At 47.3% G+C, this 19,798-nt stretch overlaps 1 protein-coding gene across 1 annotated transcript in view; it reads left to right on the top strand.

The window, feature by feature from the left end:
• RAB3GAP2 (RAB3 GTPase activating non-catalytic protein subunit 2) overlaps window positions 1-19,798 on the top strand; it is a 2,371,691-nt gene that overhangs the window by 883,379 nt on the left and 1,468,514 nt on the right. Inside the window, exon 16 of the mRNA XM_069608591.1 lies at window positions 17,353-17,435. Within this exon, the coding sequence (XP_069464692.1) occupies window positions 17,353-17,435 (83 nt within the window). The remainder of the gene's footprint in view (window positions 1-17,352; window positions 17,436-19,798) is intronic.

Raw genomic sequence — 19,798 nt, 5'->3', positions numbered from 1 at the left:
CACGTGTGGAGAAATTATTCAGGCCTGCACCCTCAGACCCTTTATATATTAGAGGCCAATTAAGACCAGACTCCTTAGTTGTCACCACAACTATAAAGAGAGCAGGCACACCCCTTGCTTCCTCCGAGGCTCCACCTGATAAAGAGAGCAAAAAGATCTATGCCATGGGCAGAAAGGTCGCCTCATCTGCGGCCTATCAAACCAGGATAGCCAACAACGCAACACTCTTGGGTAGTTATAATTGCCATAAGTGGGAAGACATTTCCGCTTTACTTTCATCTGCCCCGGAGCCACTCAGATCACAACTAGCTCAGGTGGCAGCAGATGGAAGGGCCGTATCTACCTGTCTACTTAAATCAAATTTCAATGCAACGGACAATGCCGGAAGAGTCATCGCAGAGGGGACTGTTATAAAGAGGCATGCATGGCTGCGCCACTCGGGCTTTAGGCCAGAAACACAGGCCACTCTAATAAACATGCCAGTGGAACCTAACGTGCTCTTCGGTAAGGCCGTGGAAGACGCACTTAAAACAGCAAAGGACGAGTATGACGATCTAAAATCTTTAGGTCAACTCACTAACAAGCCTACTGGTCAGAGAGGTAACAGCCATTTTTCGCCGTTTTAGGGGCCAAAATTATCAAAGCTATAATTATAATCCAGCTATAATCTGGGCCAAGGACAAGTCTTCCAAGGCTATCCCAGAGGACAACACAGAGGTCGTGGTAGGGTCAGAGGCCCGGCTCGAGGTGGCACTCCACCTCAGAGCAAGTGACATTCCGCTCCAGGTGCCCTGCCATGATTGTCCAGTAGTATGACGCATTTCCAACTTCACCCACGCATGAGAGGGAATCACCGCAGACAGATGGGTGCTGTACACGGTAGCAGGGGGCTACTGTATAGAACTACTTCAACGTCCTCACAACCACCCCCCAAAACAGAAAATCCACTCAGAAGAACATCAGCGGATCCTTCTAGAAGAGATAACTACACTTCTATTAAAGGACAACATAGAAGTGGTCCCGGTCAACCAGGTAAACAAGGGTATTTATTCAACTTACTTCCTTGTGCCAGAGAAAGATCTGACAATGCGTCCTGTATTAGATTTACGCCCTGCAAACAATTTTGTCAAGCCACAAAAGTTCTGCATGACTGCGCTACAAGAGGTAATCCCGCTACTCAAAAAGGGGGATTACATGGCAATACTGGATATGAAAGATGCATATTTTCATATTTCAATGTTCCCAGCGCACAGAAGATTCTTGCGTTTCAAGATAGCAAACAAGCACTACCAATTGAAGGTTTGAAGGTGCTGCCCTTTGGAATGGCCTCGGCTCCAAGGGTATTCACAAAGATACTGATGGTAGTGGCAGTGCACCTGCGCAGGGAGGCAATCCCAGTGTACCCTTACCTGGACGACTTGCTCATAACAGGGGAATCACCTCTGACTTGCTGCAAAACATCCAAAGAACAATCAACTCCTCTTTCAATTGGGCATCTCCATCAACAAGAAATAATCAAGCCTAGTGCCAAGCACTTCAAAACAGTTCCTAGGATCTGTTCTAAACACAGAGGAAGGATTGGTCTTTCCTTCAGAGGAAAGATTAAAACATGTGTTACTGCAAATACCACATTATCAGGTTGGCTGCCAGATAAGGGGGCGTTTAATAGGGATGATGGCATTTACCTGGTTCCTCACGTGCGCCTGCGCATACGTCCCATACAGGAGTGGTTGGCGAAACAGTGGTCTCAGGCAAGCTGTCAGTGGGACGATCTAGTGGACATTTCACCAACACTTGTACAAAATCTTCGCTGGTGGACAAGAGAAAACCTAACGAAGGGAAAACCTTTCTACGACCCAGAGATGCAGGCAGTGGTCACAACGGACGCCTCACTGGCAGGGTGGGGGCTCACTACCTTCGCCACACAGCTCAGGGTTTGTGGTCTCACACTGCAGCTCAGAACCACATCAATTTTCTTGAACTTCCGGCAATATTGAAAGCCCTTTAGGCATTCGAACCCCATTTAACAAACCTGTCCGTGCAGATCCTAACAGACAGCACTACAGCGATATTTTATATCAACAAGCAGGGGGGTACACGTTCTCCAAATCTGTCCAGACTTGCACAAAGAATCTGGAGAGGGCCACTCAGACGGAAAATGTTCCTGTCATCACAACATGTTCCTGGGGAACTCAACGTTCTAGCAGACTCGCTGAGCAGAGATCCCCTAGCAGAGGAACACGAGTGGCGTCTACATGAAGGAGTCGTAGAATACCTCTTCTCTCAATGGGCTTTCCCAACTATAGATTTATTCGTCACAAGCGAAAACCGCAAATGCCCAGACTTCGCGTCCAGGTTCCCCCAGCCAGGCTCCAAGGGGAACGCCCTATGGATGAGCTGGTCAGGGAAATTTGCTTAAGCTTTTCCCCAACTCCTCTCATGAGGAAGGTGATGAACAAGTTACACAAGGAACCGATGACGCTTATCCTAGTTGCTCCTATGTGGGCAAGACAACCATGATATCCACATCTGTGCAAACTGGCGATGTGCGATCCCATCAAACTCCCATGCCAGTACAACGTACTCAACCAGCACGAGGGATTAACCGTGCACCCTCAACCACACTCAATGAACTTGGCAGCATGGCTCTTAAGGTCATAGAGTTCGGACATCTCAATCTACCTCAAAGATGCATGGATATCTTAAAAGAATCAAGAAAACCAAACACTAGGCACTGTTACTTTGACAAATGGAGAAGATTCATAATTTGATGCCAGACCAAGCAGATCAACCCCATAGAATGTACTCCATCTAACATTCTCACGTATATGCTCCACTTGCTAGATGCAGGGTTAGTGTTTAACTCCCTAAAAGTCCACCAGACGGCCTTGTCAGCCAACACAACTTCCCATAATAAGGTCTCATGGTGGAGGGACTCCACCCTCTAATTTCTAACCCACTGCCAGGTTGGGTCCTCAATGTGGTACTCGCTAAGCTCTTGGGACCCCCTTTCGAGCCTATGCACAAGTCTAGTCTCAAACACCTGACTTATAAGACTTCCTTCTTAGTGGCTATCACTTCCATAAGAAGGGATAATGAAATCCAAGCATTGTCAGTGCAGGATCCTTCCTTTACTATACATAAGAACAAGCTGGTTTTACATACTCACCCTAGGTTCTCACCTAAATTCATCTCCAAATTTCATGTAAACCAGTCAATTGAGCTACTTGCTTTCTTCCAGGAGCCCAAGAGCTCTGCTGAGGTAAAACTCCACACACTGGATGGGAGAAGAGCGGTTCTCTACTACGTAGACAAGACCAGACAGCTAAGAAAAACACATCAATTTTTTGTCTCCATAGCGCCAGACAGAGAAGGTGATCGATTCTCTAAGAACACTATCTCTAGGTGGATAGTCGGATGTATCCAACTTTAGACAGTATTTGCAAGGCAGCTACATGGAGCTCTGTTCATACTTGCACTCAGCACTACTACACTGACAGCCATTCCAAGACAGATAGTGTGTCAAGCGGTTCTAAGACATTTATTCTCTCATGAACCTTCTCACAACCCACCTCCTCATCCTCCTCCTCCTCCTCCTTCTTCTACTGCTCGCTAATCTATGCACAGCATGTGATCTAAGCAGATTCCATAAGCCTCAGAAGGGATTCATTACTCACCGTACTCTTATTTCTGATGCTTGAATCTGCTTAGATTCACATGCGACCCACCCTTCATCCCCTCGGAGAGAAGGCGCATGGATGTATATGAGCTTGTCTGATACGTATCTGCTTGGATACAACTGTACTCACGCTACCTCATGTTAGAAAATAACAATCTGAGGGACCTCGACGCATGAGGGATCATGGATACAGTGGACGTCGCACTAGGGATAGTATTACTGGCACGCCATGTCGACATCCCTTTTTGAGTTTCGAAAAAACAACAACTGTAATAGTCTGCAGCTTCCACTAGATGTCGGCCTATGCACAGCATGTGAATCTAAGCAGAAACAAGCATCAGAAATACGATTGCGGTGTATATGGTGTGGGGGAGTTGGGGTGAAGTGCTGCTACCTACGTATGTTACGTTTGTGCATAATGTTAGCTGCCCACATGGGCGTTATGTTAACTGTTACAATTTGTTGCTGCATAGTGTCATGGCAGTGTACTGGTTGGATAGGTGTGCTGGTTGCAGTGGTGTGTATGTGGATTGTCGTAGTTGCTGACCTGGTGACATGCATGGTGGGAGTACGTTGCTGTGGGTGTGTTAAAGGCCTAGACTATAGTGTGCATGGCCATCGGCCATGCACTCAAGAGCCTAGGCCTTGAGGACACTCAGAGCAGTAATGAATTTATGAATGTGCATCAGTTGGAGGGTGGTGACATGTAAGTAATGGTTGTGGAGCACATTTCAACCGTTATAGGCCAGTGTTGCAAACAGAATGTGGGTAGGTTGGCAGTGGCACAATACTTTCTGAGTAGAAGTGGGTAAGGCAATAGTAAGTCAATGAAAGGGCATAGGGGTGCCGGAGACAGTGTAAAGTTTATACATTTTGGTAACTCTTGCATGTAAAGATGTGCATGTCCATTGCGCTGTGGAGGTTGGTTAGGAGTGCTGGTGCTAGGGGTGGGTATGTGCATAGTGGTAGTTGGTGACATGCTGACATGCATGGTTGCATTACGGTGCAGGGAATGTATGCAAGGAGCACACCCACTGGAGTAATGGAGGTTTGACAGTGCATGAGGCACAGGGTGGTGATCTTTGGAGAATGGGTGTGGAGCACAGTGTCGGCATGGTACAGCACCACAAGTGATTTGCTAAGCATGTACTGTGCATTCATGGTTGTGGTGATTGTCCCAACATGCTACAGCATTTGGTTTGCGGCAGAAGATGGTGCAGTGAGAAGTTGCGTTGTGTGGCCACAGGGTGCAGTTTGTACGTAATGTGTGTATGGAAGTGGGTATGGTTGAAGTGCAGCTTATATGTGGTTGGTTACTGTGCTGTGTGCAGATTTATTGAAATAGGCCCAATGTTGTGAAGCTGTTGTGCATAGGTTGCCAGTGACACAATACTTTGTGAATGGCAGTGAATAGGGGTGGTGCAGGCTGTGGTATGTTTGTGGAATCTGATAAGTATGACACGTTTTCGTGAATGGGTGTTTTATGGTGTGGGGGAGTTGGTTAGAAGTGCTGCTACGTGATAAACGTTGGTGCATAATGTTAAGTGCCCACATGGTTGCTTGCTTGCATGTATAGTGTTGTGGTGGGTGTGGAAAGGGCTACAATGTTGTGTGCATGGCCAAAGGTGTGCTGGGTGCGGCTTACGATCTTTGTGGCTGCTGCAATCGTGCATTCTTTTTTAGACGTTTCTGTTGGAGGGGCTAGGCAATCAAACGATTGTGTACTGAGAGTGTTTAACGGTAAATATGGAGTGGTGTATTGCAATGAAATTGTGCATTGCAGAGGTTTTGTATGTGATTGCTGCATGTGTGTTTGAAAATTTGACAGCACCCAATGGGGGAGTGCTGCAAAAAGTTACTGTGCAAAGGGATAGCTTTACTGGGCCGTTGCCATCACTGCAGATGGGAAAGCGGACTTGCACATCCTGCCATTATGAGCAGGGTGGAAAGGCAAATGGAATTGTGGGAAATAGGCAAGTAGGAGTTTAGGGCGTGGTTCACAGGAAGGGGTGGTGCCCTTGCGTCCCAATACTGTGTTGTGAGGATGGTGAACATGGAGAGACGCACAATGCTTATTGTCGGTGATACCTTTGTGAGCCATCTGCACATGTGTTGTGTGCAAAGAGGCGTTGCTGGTAATTTAGGTTTGGAAGGAGTGGACGCTTTCTGGGCCTCTCAGGGTGACTGCAGTTTCGGCGGGATTCTTTACCTGTGCAGATATGTGGCATCCATCACAAACAGTGACTTTGTCATGGTGCACTATGGAAGTCTACATTTGGGTTACATGTCGTGTGGACGATTAATCCGTCCCCTGAAGAGGTTGCGGACAGCAGTGATTCATATTTTTCCAACTGCCAAGGTCGTTTTCTCATGGATTACACCGTCATTGACCCATACTCCTCTTGGTGTTATTTGTCCCCAGCCAGAGGTCGGACGGTGTGCTTTAAACAGAATCATGCTTGAGTTTATGCAGACTGCTGGCATGTTCTCCACCCACTATGAGATCATGAGGTCGGTAAATATGCACTGGTTCTGTAAAAATGGCATTTATTTGAGCGCCATTGGCAATGCCATTTTCTTTTACACTGTGCAAGAAGCATTGACCAGAATGTTGTAAAAATGTGAGAAGAGGCAAACAGAAACGCATATGAAGAGAAAATACAAAAAAAGTTGCTTGCACGCACGTCGAACAAAAAAAAACAACCTTTATACATCTACGATGCAAGAATGAATCCCCTTCCCAGTTTGATATTGTTTAACCCCCACCCTCCTCACTATCCCGAAAAGGTAGTGTATTAAGCAGTACTTTCAGTATTACACATGCCACATCCTGGGTGGCTATGTGGATGTATACGGGTGGACAAATCGTGCATGCTTTCATTGAATTGTGGAGTGGACGTGCTTTGGAAGTGCACGACATTTGTACTGTAAATGTGTAACGGTACATTTCAAGTTACACATTTACGTTATGTTTAAAAAAAGTCTTGACAGCCACCGGAGGCGCCACACGCATATAGCATAACACCTGGTATATGTAGATATGAGGACACATACATTCAGTTCCTACATCTTTCACTTGCTGACAACCCCGTCACAGTACTTCAATCACTAACCCCTAAGTATGGGTAGTACTGTCCAGACCTTTATCAGCTGGAATGTCCGGGGGTTCGGCAACTACAAACTACAAAAAAATGCGGCAGATCCAGCTCCATGCTGAGCGCCACGGAGTTAAAATCTTATGCTTACAGGAAACCCACGCTCGCTCTGAGCAATGTGAGCAATTCGCTAGACAATGGGGACCCCAGAGGTATTATACCAACTATTCCACTCAAAGCCGTGGCACCCTCACTTTAATACACAAGAGCCTGAAATTCACATGTCAACACTCCCTCATTGATCCACTTGGTAGGTATGTATTGATCCCGGGCATACTACAACATCAGGAGGTAGCCATCCTGAATATATATGGTCCCAATGTTGACGATCCCGATTTCTACCTGCACCTGGCCACTCTACTCGAAAGATACCCCCTGATTCTTATTCTGTGGGGCAGGGATTTTAATACAATACTGGATGTCACCCTAGATAGATCGGGCTCTAGACTTCGCCAACTATCTAGAGCAGCGTATGCTGTCCTCACCACGCTTCCCCGTCTCTCGTTGGTGGATGCCTGGCGCCTGATGCACCCTAATTCTCGTACATACTCCCTTTACTCTTCAGTACATGATTCCCATTCTTGAATAAACAGATGGCTCATTACAGACATGCTGGTCAGATGCCTATCGAACCTGGCTATACTCCCCAAGACACTATCAGACCATTCACCGGTACTTATCTCCTTAAACTGGGGTCCGAATGCCAATAAAACCAGGCAGTGGAGGATGAGTCCTTACTCGCTTCTCGACCCGGTTTTCGCGTCCGAACTTGAATCCACTATGGAGGAATACTTCGAGATCAACACAAACTCTGTGTCAACACAAGCTGTACTCTGGGAATCCTTCAAAGCACACACAAGGGGGATCGCCATCTCCAAAAGTTGTGGCATCCTGAAGAGTATCCGCGCCGACATTGCCGCCAGCGAATCGGCTCTGTATCTGAAGATAACTCCCCAGCCACCCTAGCAGCGCTGGGTTCTGAGCTGGACAAGTTCCGTGACCTTGCCGAGCGCGAGGTTAAGTTCTTGGACTCCCCTCAATCGGCAAGGAAATACAGTGAAGGAGAGCGTCCTGGCCGAATGCTGGCTAGACTATTGCGCTGTGAGCTTAGAGCCCCCAATATCCTGGCCATAACGAGACCTGATGTCTCACTCACCACCTCCCCACAGGATATCCATTCTGAATTCCTTTTGTTCTACACTTCCCTGTTTTCGGAGGCCGACGGGCCCCAGGTTCCCGAAATTGACTCATACTTAGAGAATCTTCCCCTTTCAGTCCTGTCGGCCGACGCAGCCAGCTTCCTTGAGAGACCCTTCACATTGGAGGAACTTACTGAGGCCATTGAGTCGTTGGCATCTGGGAAGGCACCTGGCCCGGATGGGCTCCCTATGGACTTCTATAAACAATACAAATCTCTCCTAGCACCACACCTACTAGCCCTGTGGGAGGAATCTTGCGACAGAGGGATACTTCCCCGGTGCCTCAGTGAGGCACTGATCACAGTTCTCCTCAAACCTGGCAAACCCCCTACGCAGTGCGGCTCATACCGTCCACTCTCGCTGATTAACAGTGATATTAAAATATACGCGAAACTGCTAGCCAACCGCTTAGCCCCGTGCATGCCCCACATCATCCACCCCGACCAGTCGGGATTTGTCCCTGGTAGGTCCACATCCTTGAATCTGCGAAGGCTCTTCAATGTGATCAGTAGGATCAGCCCATCCACATAGGCGGTCGCAGCTACTCTAGACATGCAGAAGGCATTTGACTCGGTCTCGTGGAAATATCTATGGAGAGTTCTCGAGAAATGCAAGTTCGGCCCCAACTTCCGATCCTGGATACAGCTGCTCTACACCGCTCCATCGGCCAGAGTCCGTACGGAAGACAGATGCTCCGTCCCCTTCCAAATATCCAGAGGCACACGCCAAGGATGCCCTTGCCATAGCCATGGAGCCTTTTGCTGACATGGTTCGGCAATTGCTCTCACACCAGGGATTGCGCACTGCCGGCCAATCCAACATAGTTTCCTTTTCCGCTGACGATGCCCACCTATACATCCGTTCCCCTGAAACCAACCTTGCCCCCATACTGGCAGATGTAGCCCGGTTTGGAGACATATCCGGTTTGAAAGTAAACTGCTCCAAGTCTACCTTGTTCCCACTCACAGACTTGACACGATCCCCCCTGACCTACATGGGTTCAACTGGTCTCCGACTGGTTTCACTTACCTGGGGGTGGTAGTCACCCGGCACACGGCGCAGCTGCGCGTCACCAATTACCAGAGTTACCTTACCAACCTGGTGACAAAAACCTCCTGTTGGTCTAGGCTCCCATCTCACTAGCAGGCAGAATTGGAATACTTAAAATGGTGGTATTGCCAGAATTACTTTTATCGATTTACCAATCTGCCTGTGTGGCCTGGTGATGTTTTTTTTCCAAACACTGCGCTCAATCAGCAACACCTTCCTCTGGCACTCGGAGGCGGTCCGCCTCAAACTGTCCACGCCGACCGCCCCCAAGGCGCTGGGTGGGTTCAACGCGCCAGATTTCATCATATACTGGGTGGTGGCCCAGTCTCAGTTCGCTGCACATTGGTTGGACACCATCAACCCTCCCCCACATGTTCGCCTAGAAAACCTAACGGTCAGTGACCGAGTGATCGGATCTCTGATCCTCAAGCCAATCCCCCCCCCCCCGGACTCAAACTCTGCGGACCCTGTCGCTAGCACATCCTTGGCATTAACCAAACTCTGGGCAATGGTCGACACTCCTCACCCATTTCACGGCGATCTGCCGTTGTGGAACTTTCTCCCTGATATTCCACTCATTCCACGATCAATGGTTTCTCACTGGGCGGATGCCGGCTTTCTGATGCTTCGTGATGCCTTTGCACAAAGAAAATTTATCGAGTGGCCTAATCTCCCTCTTTTACTCAGACGCCGCCCCTCAGTGTGGCTGCAATACTCCTCACTCCGGGAGAGTCTCAAATCCAGGTATCCCGATTTCCCTGCTTTGCCACCCGACGAGCCTATAGTTGCTGAGCTCTGTTCCTTTCTCTCTTTCAGGGGTAAGGTGTCAAGACTTTATTCCTTATTGCAGACTAGGGAATCCCCCCCCTTTACCAAGCTGAGGCGCAGGTGGGAGGAGGATCTCGGGGTTGAAATTACTGACGACAGATGGTCTCGAATGTGTGCTCGCACTCATGATGTGTCTTGTAACACCAAATTTGAACTAATCCAATTCAATGTTCTACACGGATACCACCATACACCAATGAGACTTAATCGCATATTCCACGCCACCCCTCCCACATGTCCCAGGTGTGGCGTGGATCAAGCTTCCTATATCCATATGCTATGGTACTGTCCCCGCCTAACCCAATTTTGGCTGGACATCTGCTCCACGCTGTCGGACATTCTGGAACACACCATCGCCTCCTCCCCACTGCACTGCCTGTTCCATGACTTTCCTCAATTGGCCCGTGACTCTAAGAAACTATCAGGTCCCTGCATGCTGTTGGCGGTCCGCTGCATATTACTATGTTGGCTTCACCCTAGGGTGCCTACCTATACACAGTGGCTCAGGGCAATCACATGGGCTCATGATAATGAGCAGTCCTGGAAGGCAATGCAACATCCACATTCCAGACCGAGGGACATTTGGCGCAGATTCCGGGATTATATGACCGCCATGGCTTCACCATCAAATTCTACGCCTTCCTTTCCGGAGTGCTCCCAGTAGATGCGTACTCCTTGGTACAGTTATTAATACTTTGTATATTGTCTATTCTTGTTGTCGATTCAATCTACTCAATATGTATTGCTAAATATGTGTATTGCTTGTCTTTAATGCTGGCGCCGTGTGGCTCCCTCCGTTTTTCTGGTAAACTGTCAATCCAATAAAAAAAGTTTTTAAAAAAAAGACATTTATTATTTATTTGCAAAGTTTCATTATACCATATAGAAGCATCTGGGCTGAAGCCACAGCCCTGTCCATTTTTTCTAAACCACGATCCTATCACCCGTCTAGTTGCCACCACCGGGATTAGTTTTAAACGTTTATTTGGCAATTTATCCATACTATAAATATTTCCTAGTTCATATGGTGCACACATATCCCTTTCCATACGTAACCAAATCGGTTGCTTTTCATTTATTTCTGTAATTTAATATGAACTTTTTTTAAGTAGAAATTTCTAACCAATTGAACTACACTGTTTACCACACTGCAACGCCTCATGCCCTGCACGCGTGCATTGGCAATTCCGTTGTTGATCTGTGAAAGGTGCTTTCTTTATTTACCTTTTTTCTTTCCCAGTTTATTTTCAATTATTATGGTGTTCTCACACACGCCACAGAAGAAACAGCAGGAAAGGTATGGTACAGAAGGGGCAGCAGCTGCCTGGATACTATAGGGGACGTTCTGGGAGACGGAACTATTAGGTGTCCCTCACCTACATAGGCGGCAGTCATTGTAATGCTCCCGTAAGGACCGTTCCCACGCACTTCCAAGTTCCTTCCCTCTGTACAGAAGTGCATTGCAGTACATGCACAATACAATGCCCTTTGCTGGGTTAAGGGTCTGTAGTGCGCCATATGGTTTGCAAAGTTTGTTTTACAGCTCCGCTGCCATAAAGGAGTTCCCCTCTTGTTGCCCGCAGCAGATGTGGGAAATGATGTACATGAAAGTACCCTACGCAATTGTTGGAAGGGCGGTAGCTTGCCCACTGGTCCCTTGTGCTTTAATTTCAGTTGTTGTTAGGGGTCGCATTCTCGGCTATACATACATTGTGGAATACAAGATTGTTTAGAACACAGCGAAACACAGCCTCATTACGTGCAGCAGGAAGGCATCTATTCTATGCGACCCATGCAGCTACATCGCTTTTCTAACCACCACTAAGGTTGTTTGCTCTCTGCATTTTCGGCTGTTTCCTTACATGCCTTTATGCACTAGTATGTGCGTGAGGAAGGTGCACCAGCTGTGCCATTTTGCAGACTTGTAGAAACTGACCCACCTGCAGTTGCATGTTTTCTTCAACTGTACGACAGCAGGCGACCTCATCATACTTTCCGTCACACTGCTGAGTGCTGACACAATGTATCTGTTTCACGAGTCATGGAATGGCAAGCAGCAAATACATCAAAGTAATGCAACATTTAATCCGCCCACTTGACACTGCAGGTTGGTGTTACTTGTTCACCAGTGGACGTTATACAGTTAGGAGTACTTTATCCACACATTGGTAGGTTTGCAGAGCCACCCAAGAAGTCGGCAGCAGTACTTTAGATGCGGTAACCTACTGCATGAATCTGTAGGGCTGGCAATAGGGGCGGTGTTACCAGCATACACTGGATGACCTTTGCATGGGTCTAGGGATGGAACGGAAACACATGCACTTGCACAACTACTTAAAAGTGCATTAGAAGATGCAGACATGCAGCCACTAATGGAGTCCTACGGATACTAGTGTGATTGCACATACGCCAACCAGGTGCAGTGTCCCTAGGAAAAGTCCATATTGCTTATCTGTACTCGTCTCGGCCAGTAGTGTGCGGCACAGATTTATCATGCACTGTTAACACAAAAAGAGAGCTTGCTGACACGCTAAAGAACATTTACTATGTACATCTGTAATTGGTACGATACACCAACACTATTAGGAAAAGTAAGGGGTAGTGCAAATGGATACATACACCAGACAATGTGTCCTTTCTACACGTTTATCAAGAGGGCAGCCATGGACTCAGTAACAAACCGTTGTTAACTGGGACAATATAGTTATGTTGCCGTACGAGATACTCATCCTCTTTACAGAAAACACTATGCTACAGCAACTTTCTGCTTGCAGTGCCCTACTAAACACCTATGAAATTAACTAACAAAAACATTGTTAAACAGATGTTATGGTTAAGTTGCACTAGCAAAAACCTATGAAATTCTATGGAAAAACGTTGTTACTGGGACGTTATGGTTACAGGTAAAACGGAAATCCCCCTGAAATTCGACAGTTTTGGTAAGCTAAGCAACCATAACTCGTGCCACCAATGTGCACTGCAAAGACTAACACCCATGACATCAAAGATGCCATCACAAATCTCATTCATGACATTACTGATGACATCACATGTGCATTCAGTTTAAATAGGAAGCCTCCACAAGGGATTGTTATTGTAATGGTGGCAGAAAACTGTCAAAGATTATTGGAAGAACTATCATGAGAGAAGTAGGTCATGGAGGAATGCATTGCTATACACACCATTGCATTGCACACTGCTTCACTGTACATGAAGGAACTGATTTGCAAACGTAGCCACTGCCTGCACCATTTTTTTTTATTTTATTTTATTTTATTTATTTGCATTTGTACAGCGCACTTACAGCCTTAGGGCATTGAGGCGCTGTTACATGAAATCTTGCAAGAAAGTGTAATTAGGAAGGTTACAGGTGACCGAGTTGGTCTCTTAAGTATAAGTGCATAGAAATAAATGACTTAATACATGAGAGGTAGGTGACTTGCAAACATAGTCAAGTGAGCACGCAAATAGTAATACATCAAAAATAACAGGCAGCGGATAGGGAATACACAATCCATTTGTGTAATAGCCCCGCTTTCCCGTCTAGGTCAGCTAGCTCTAGTTGTGTAGTTGAGGGTTTGGTTAACTCCAGTTGTTTGAATAGGTTGCTTTCTTTGACGTCTTTCCAGTTTCTGCCTCATTGATGCCTCATTGATGTGTAACCTTCCAAATCTTTCCATATTACATAGTGAAATCATGAATGTATTCGTTTTAGAGTGTCGGGTACTATGAAACATGTAAGAAGTAGCTACGATTGCCTTTATAGCTACATAATTGCACTACTGCACAGAAACCATAAAGACACCACAATGCATACAAACATGACCATATATGAGGGAATTACAGCAAGCTGAAAAGGAACAGTATTACCAGAAAATGTTCATAACATAACTGATTATCTTCATGCACAGAAACCAGTGCTTTGTTTTACGCTTTCCTCTTCCCCTGTATGTAGATGTATCATATGATGTGAGTGAACAGTAAGGAAAGTAGTGTAAGAACATATGAGAAGGGTGGCGTACACAAATGTAGAACATTTTGAATTGCCACCCACCTTCTCGGTCATCCGACCCATAAAGCATGTGTCAGTTGAGGCTTTCGCCGCAACCTTCTCACCGCCTTTGGCTGACATCACCCTGACACAGCCCTCTCCACGCTCGTATATATCTGATACTCTTGATATCCTTGCCCCTGTCATGAGAATCTGCATGAAGCCCAAAGCCAAGTGTAACTCCTAATACGAAAGTGTAGGGTGTCCAAAAGGAAATGGCTTGCTTCAAGTTCATCCTCTGACAAACTGGCCTGCCGCCTGCTGCAAAGGAAATACCGGCTCTCCGTCCTCACCAAGAAGACGGCTCATATCCAAGACCGCATCTCTGCGGCTTCAAATAACTCGGCTGAACTCTTTAAAATCTGCAAGGAACTGGCCAACCCTGCCGTAATCGCTACCTCTCCTGTCCCTTCCCAGGCCCTCTGCACGGCACTGGCTTCTCACTTCATTTAAAAAACTCAGAACCTCCTGTCCTCACTCTCCTCCTATCGCCTCCCTCCCTCTATTCCCTGCTCTTCCTCTGGCCCTTCTGCAGCCATCCCCCTCCTTCTCTGCCTTTCCCCTTTTCTGTGCTGACGAGGTTTCTAGACAAGTCCGATCTATGAAAGTCTCGTCGAAACGGGTTCACCCATGTTCCTCCAAAACTATCAAGGACCACATCGACTCCCTGGCTCCTGCCTTGGGTGATTTCTGCAATCACTCCTTCGCCACTGGAGTCTTCCCATCCACCCTGAAGCACTCCCTTGTGCACCCTCTTCTTAAGAAACCCCCGGCAGACTCCTCCTTCTCTCTTCACATCTCTGACGTCTCTAAGAAGTCACACTACCAGCTGCACCTCCTCAGAGGTATTCTTCCTTTCCTTTCCTTCCCTCAGAAGCTCACTGTCTCCAGAGCCCTGGTTCTCCCTAAGCTGGACTATTGTAACAGCCTCTATCTAAATCTGCCTGCCTCTACCCTCCGCCCTCTGCAACTCATCCAGAACAGGACTGCACAACTTAACCTTGGCCTCAAGCCCAGGGATCGTATCTCTCCAGGACTGAAATCTCTGCACTGGCTCCCAGTGGCTGCGAGGATGAAGTTCAAAACCCTCTGCATTGTCCACAAGGCCTGCTGGGACCGCAATATCTTCAACTCTCTCTTCCTAAATATCTTCCTTCTCGAGCTCTTCGCTCATTCGCCTCCAACTCCCTGAGGGTCAGTCGTTTCTCCAAGAAACGAGTTGGTGGTAGATCTCTCTCTTCTGCAGGGGCCTCCTTCTGGAACAGCCTCCCTGCCTCCCTGAAACTTGAGGAGAACCATCTCCGGTTCCGGAAGCACCTCAAAACCTTCCTCTTCGCTTCTGCTTTCTCTCCCCCTTTCCCCTGCTAAATTCCTGACAGAAACTGCATGGGTTCCTGGCCACCCTTTCTGATCTCAGGCCCAGGCCCAGCAAATTGCCCACCTGCACTGCCTTCCTGGCAACCCCTGCATCTGGAGACTGTTTTCTGTATCCCTACACTCCCCCTACCAGCACTTATGTCTGAACTTACCTTTCACTTGCCACCAGCCGGCCGTTTTATTTATCTTATTTATTCTACTATATTGTGAACTGCACTATTCCCTCTCCCTTCCCCCTCGCACTTTTCCCCTTTTTCCCCCTTCCCATGCACTTGCGCGAACTGAATGACACTTGGCCTAGTAGGATCGTTGTCGGTCTTCCCTTTGTTCCCCCTCCCTTGCCTCATCGCCCCTTGAAACACTTGTGTATAGGCGTGTTATAAATGCCATATCATATATCATATCATATCATTGTTTGTTCCTCACCGTTAGTGAAGAAAAGCATGTGTCCTACTTATGGTAGTGAACAAAAGAGAAGGAGCCACACATGTGATGCCATCCGTGATGTAATGACTGAGATTTGTGATGACATCTTTGTTGTCATGGGTGTTAGTCCTTGCAGTGCACACTGGTGGCACGAGTTATGGTTGCTTAGCTTACCATAACTGTCGATTCTCTGGGTTTTTTCGGTTTTACCTGTAACCATAACGTCCCTGTAACTTTTTTCCATATAATTTCATCGGTTTTTGCTAGTGCACCTTAACCATAATGTCCCTTTAACAATGTTTTTGTTAGTGAATATATATATATATATAATTAACAATATCTTTGGGTCTCTTTGTTCTGCTGCAAAGTGCCACGCAATAGCCAAATCAAATGGTAGAGCAAAAGCACCACAGTAGAGCCAAAACGCTTTAGCTTCACTAGGTGGCAGTAAAGCGGCACCGATCAGCCTCAGCTATGCACCCAAGGACAACTGTGCTTTGTTAAACTCCTCTGCTCCTGGAGTGCTGTCCTTCTTTCTACTCACTCTACACTTTTACGTTACCAAATGGCTCATCAGAATCGCACAGGAATCAATGAGCAAATGGTCTAGACCCTGGGTGCCACCACAACTCGCCAATGGTTGCAGGAAGGAGTTGCGTATCCATGGGCTGTAACCAACACAAAGAATGTCTGTGAACAGATCATGGGGCAATCTGGCATGGAAGCAGACTGTATGTCGGAAGGTGAATAAAGGCATTCAGGAAATGGATGGACTAACACCTTAGTGGGGCTGCAAGGGCGTGAGGAAAGAAATTTGACTGAGAGACTCACTGAGCCTAGTCTCCCCTTCTACCTTGCTACCCATGGCCTGTGTGGAACTAATAGAGTAAAGGCGAGTAATCTCACAAGGATGGATGGTTTAGCAATTAACATCAGTAATAATGCAGAGATTCCATTAGGGTGTGATGATCACCAGGGACCAATGGGGTGGAACAGGTTGAAAGAATACCAGCGGGAGAACTGGAGGGAAACAAGGGCTGCAAGTGGATCTGGAAGTGCAGGATGCAAACGGTTCTGAGGGAGAGGCATAGGGGAGAAAACTGGCATCAGAAGCAGGAATCCGTTTGACTCTTTTTCAAGCAGAATACAGTGGCTGGAGGAATAATGAAGGTGCTGTGTGAGGAAGAGGGACAAGCCAGCAGTGGGAGCCGAGATGGAGATGAATAAAGGGACTAAGAGAAGGAGAGGCACAGAGAGGGACTCAGACAAATTGGCCCCTTCAGGGGCTGGCAGCAGAGGAAAGTGGAGCTCCCCATAAGAAGGAAACATGGCCTGCTGGGCAGTGGGACCCATGGACTGACAGAATGTGGGGATAGTGGGGAGCAGGTGGGGAGTCGGACAGCAGGCGGCCACAGCCTAGAACAGCAAACAGAAAGCCAAAAACCGCTGCTGATTTTATGAATGGGCGCTGTTATTTTTGCTAACGCATCACTATAAGTCAAAACTAAAAAAATGTATCTAAATGAAAGGTTGTGCATATGATCGATCATTCATACAGATATAAATTATCACAGTCTTTCTTTACAGTGACAAGAAGAGTGAGAGAGCTAAGGATTTGCATTTAATGAAAAAGCTATCCACCCTGCTAAAACCTAAAAGCCAGGCTCAAGGTAATTTTCTACATGTCTCCCATGTATGTAGTGATGCATCTCCCTGCCGCTGAAATGCATAACTGAAAATGATGATATGAGACTGTGTAATTGAATGGCAATGTATTATATTTTATTGTATGGAATTCTATTTATTCATTTTGGTGTTTAGTTAAATATTATGACTGCAATGCGGATGCTGTGGAGATGGGGTTGGTTCTTATTAAAGTTTGCCATTGTGATTGTAAGACCTGTTGAGGATTTTTTAAATATATCTAAACAAGAGGGTCTGAGAGCGGGCATTCTTTTTGTTAGGGTCCGGTTACTCAGCAAATGGTTTGGGGAATGAGTCCCAGTAGGACCAGATGAGTGGTGACTGCTGTGCCTCAATTCCTGTCTGCAACAACTGTGAGCACTTCTAGACAAAAGGTTAAATGTCACTGCGCAATAAAACGAATCATCCCCAAGTACATTCTTTAGGTAGAGTTCTTATGCGTGACAGTGTGAGGATTCATGGACTGAGATTGAGTTAGGAATCTGGGTGACAAGTCAAACAAATACTAGGACCTGACCAAGAGAACCCAAATAGCTGAGAGCCGCTTTCTTTTCACCCTCTATTCCCCAGATACCTCCACCAACCAACACACAAATCCTCCCCACTCTCCCTCTCTGCCTCCTCCCAATCCCTGATCATTGCATCTCATTGGCTGCTCTGCGGTGCCTCTACAAAGATATTACCTTAATTGAGCTTTTATGAGCTTAAGAGTTGTTACAACAAATTAATGGTTACTCACTGTTGTGACTAACGTACTCATAGTCATAGTCATAATCATAATACTCATAATCGACAATATACAACATTGCCTAATGACACCAGTATTATTAGGGGGGAGGATGGTGGGACTTATGGAGGAAAGGGTGCTATGGACTAAGTGTATGTTAGTCACTACGATGAGTAACCATAAATTACTCTCACGTCCCGTCACCTTTCCTCCATACTGTATGGGCGATTACAACTGAATGTATCCCTACGGTGGAGAGGAGACCTTCCTTAAGCAAACAGGTTTCTTAGAACCAACCTGCCTGAAAGCCGCGTCTGACCTCAAGGCAGCGTCCAGACAGTAGTGCTTGCAGAAAGCTAAGGGGGTGTCCCCGGTGGCTGCCCTGCTGATGACTTGCCACGGTACATGCTGTTGGAACACAATGGCTGTGGCCTTGGCTCTGACCGCATGGGCATGCATATTAGCTGGAACTGGCCTGTGCTGCCCCTCATAGGCCTCCTTGATGGTGGCCACCATCCACCTTACGATGGAGGCCTTGGAAGCCTGATAACCTGGCCTTGCACCAACAAGGTGACAAAAAGGGCATCCGACTTGCAGAAGTCCTTGGTCCTGTCCAGGTAGTACTTCAGAGTGCGTCTGACATCCAGACGATGCAAAACCCTCTGAGGCTCATCCTTGAGGTCGGTGAAGAAGGTAGGCAAGACTTTCTCCTCGTTTAGGAGGATGTTACCTTGGGTAGGAATGCAGGATACGTCCGGAGGACCACCTTATCCTTGTGAAAAGTGGTGTAGGGCTCTGATGTCACTGACTCTGCGAGCGGAGGTATGACCCAAAAGCAGAGCTGTTTTAGGGTGACCAGGTGGATGTCAGCAGACACCATTGGTTCAGAAGGTTTGTGCGCCAAGGTGCCCAACACCACATTGAGGTCCCACACCGGGTGTGGCTTCTTTACAGGGCAGGTAGAGTCTGTAGATGCCCGCCAGATGTCGTTTGACCACTGGGTTCGAGGCGGAAAAAAGACCCTCTTCCGAATTCCTGTAGGCACCTATGGCTGCCAGATAAGTGCAGCATGTGTCGACCTGCACATCTCCTTAGAGTTGGCCCAATGACAGACTCTAGACCACTTGCTTTTATATTCGCTCCTGGTAGCTTTGCTTCTGGCGCCCTGGATGATCTCCAGGTTAGCCTGCGATAGTTTCAAGTGCTTCAGAGTGACCTGCTCAGGAACCACGCTTCAAGAGCTAGTTTGTAGGGGGCAGGGTGGAGAACCCTGCCCCCCTGCTGGGTCAGGGAAGGAGCTGGGCCCAGCAGTAGGTAAATGGGGGGTCTGTCCGATAGGCTGAGTAACTCGGAGAACAACGGTCTCACCGGCCACCAGGGAGCTGTCAGAATGATGCTGAGGTGCCAAGACGGTTTTATCTTGCAGATCACCCTGTGGACCAGGGGAGTGGGCGGGAAGGCGCTTGCCGTCATGTAGTTTCAAGTTATCTGGAATGCATCGCCCATGGAGCCAGAGCACTGTCCCTGCCAGGAGGCGAACTGCTGGGAGACAAACAGATCCACTTGGGGGTGCCCCCACCTGAGGAAGATCTCTTTCAGTAC

The sequence above is a fragment of the Ambystoma mexicanum genome, chromosome 4q (genome assembly GCF_040938575.1).
Source record: "Ambystoma mexicanum isolate Mex_15411 chromosome 4q, UKY_AmexF1_1, whole genome shotgun sequence".
NCBI classification, from domain to species: Eukaryota; Metazoa; Chordata; class Amphibia; order Caudata; family Ambystomatidae; genus Ambystoma; species Ambystoma mexicanum.
Note: the sequence above shows the minus strand (reverse complement) of the source record. Positions and strands in the feature narration are given on the sequence as shown.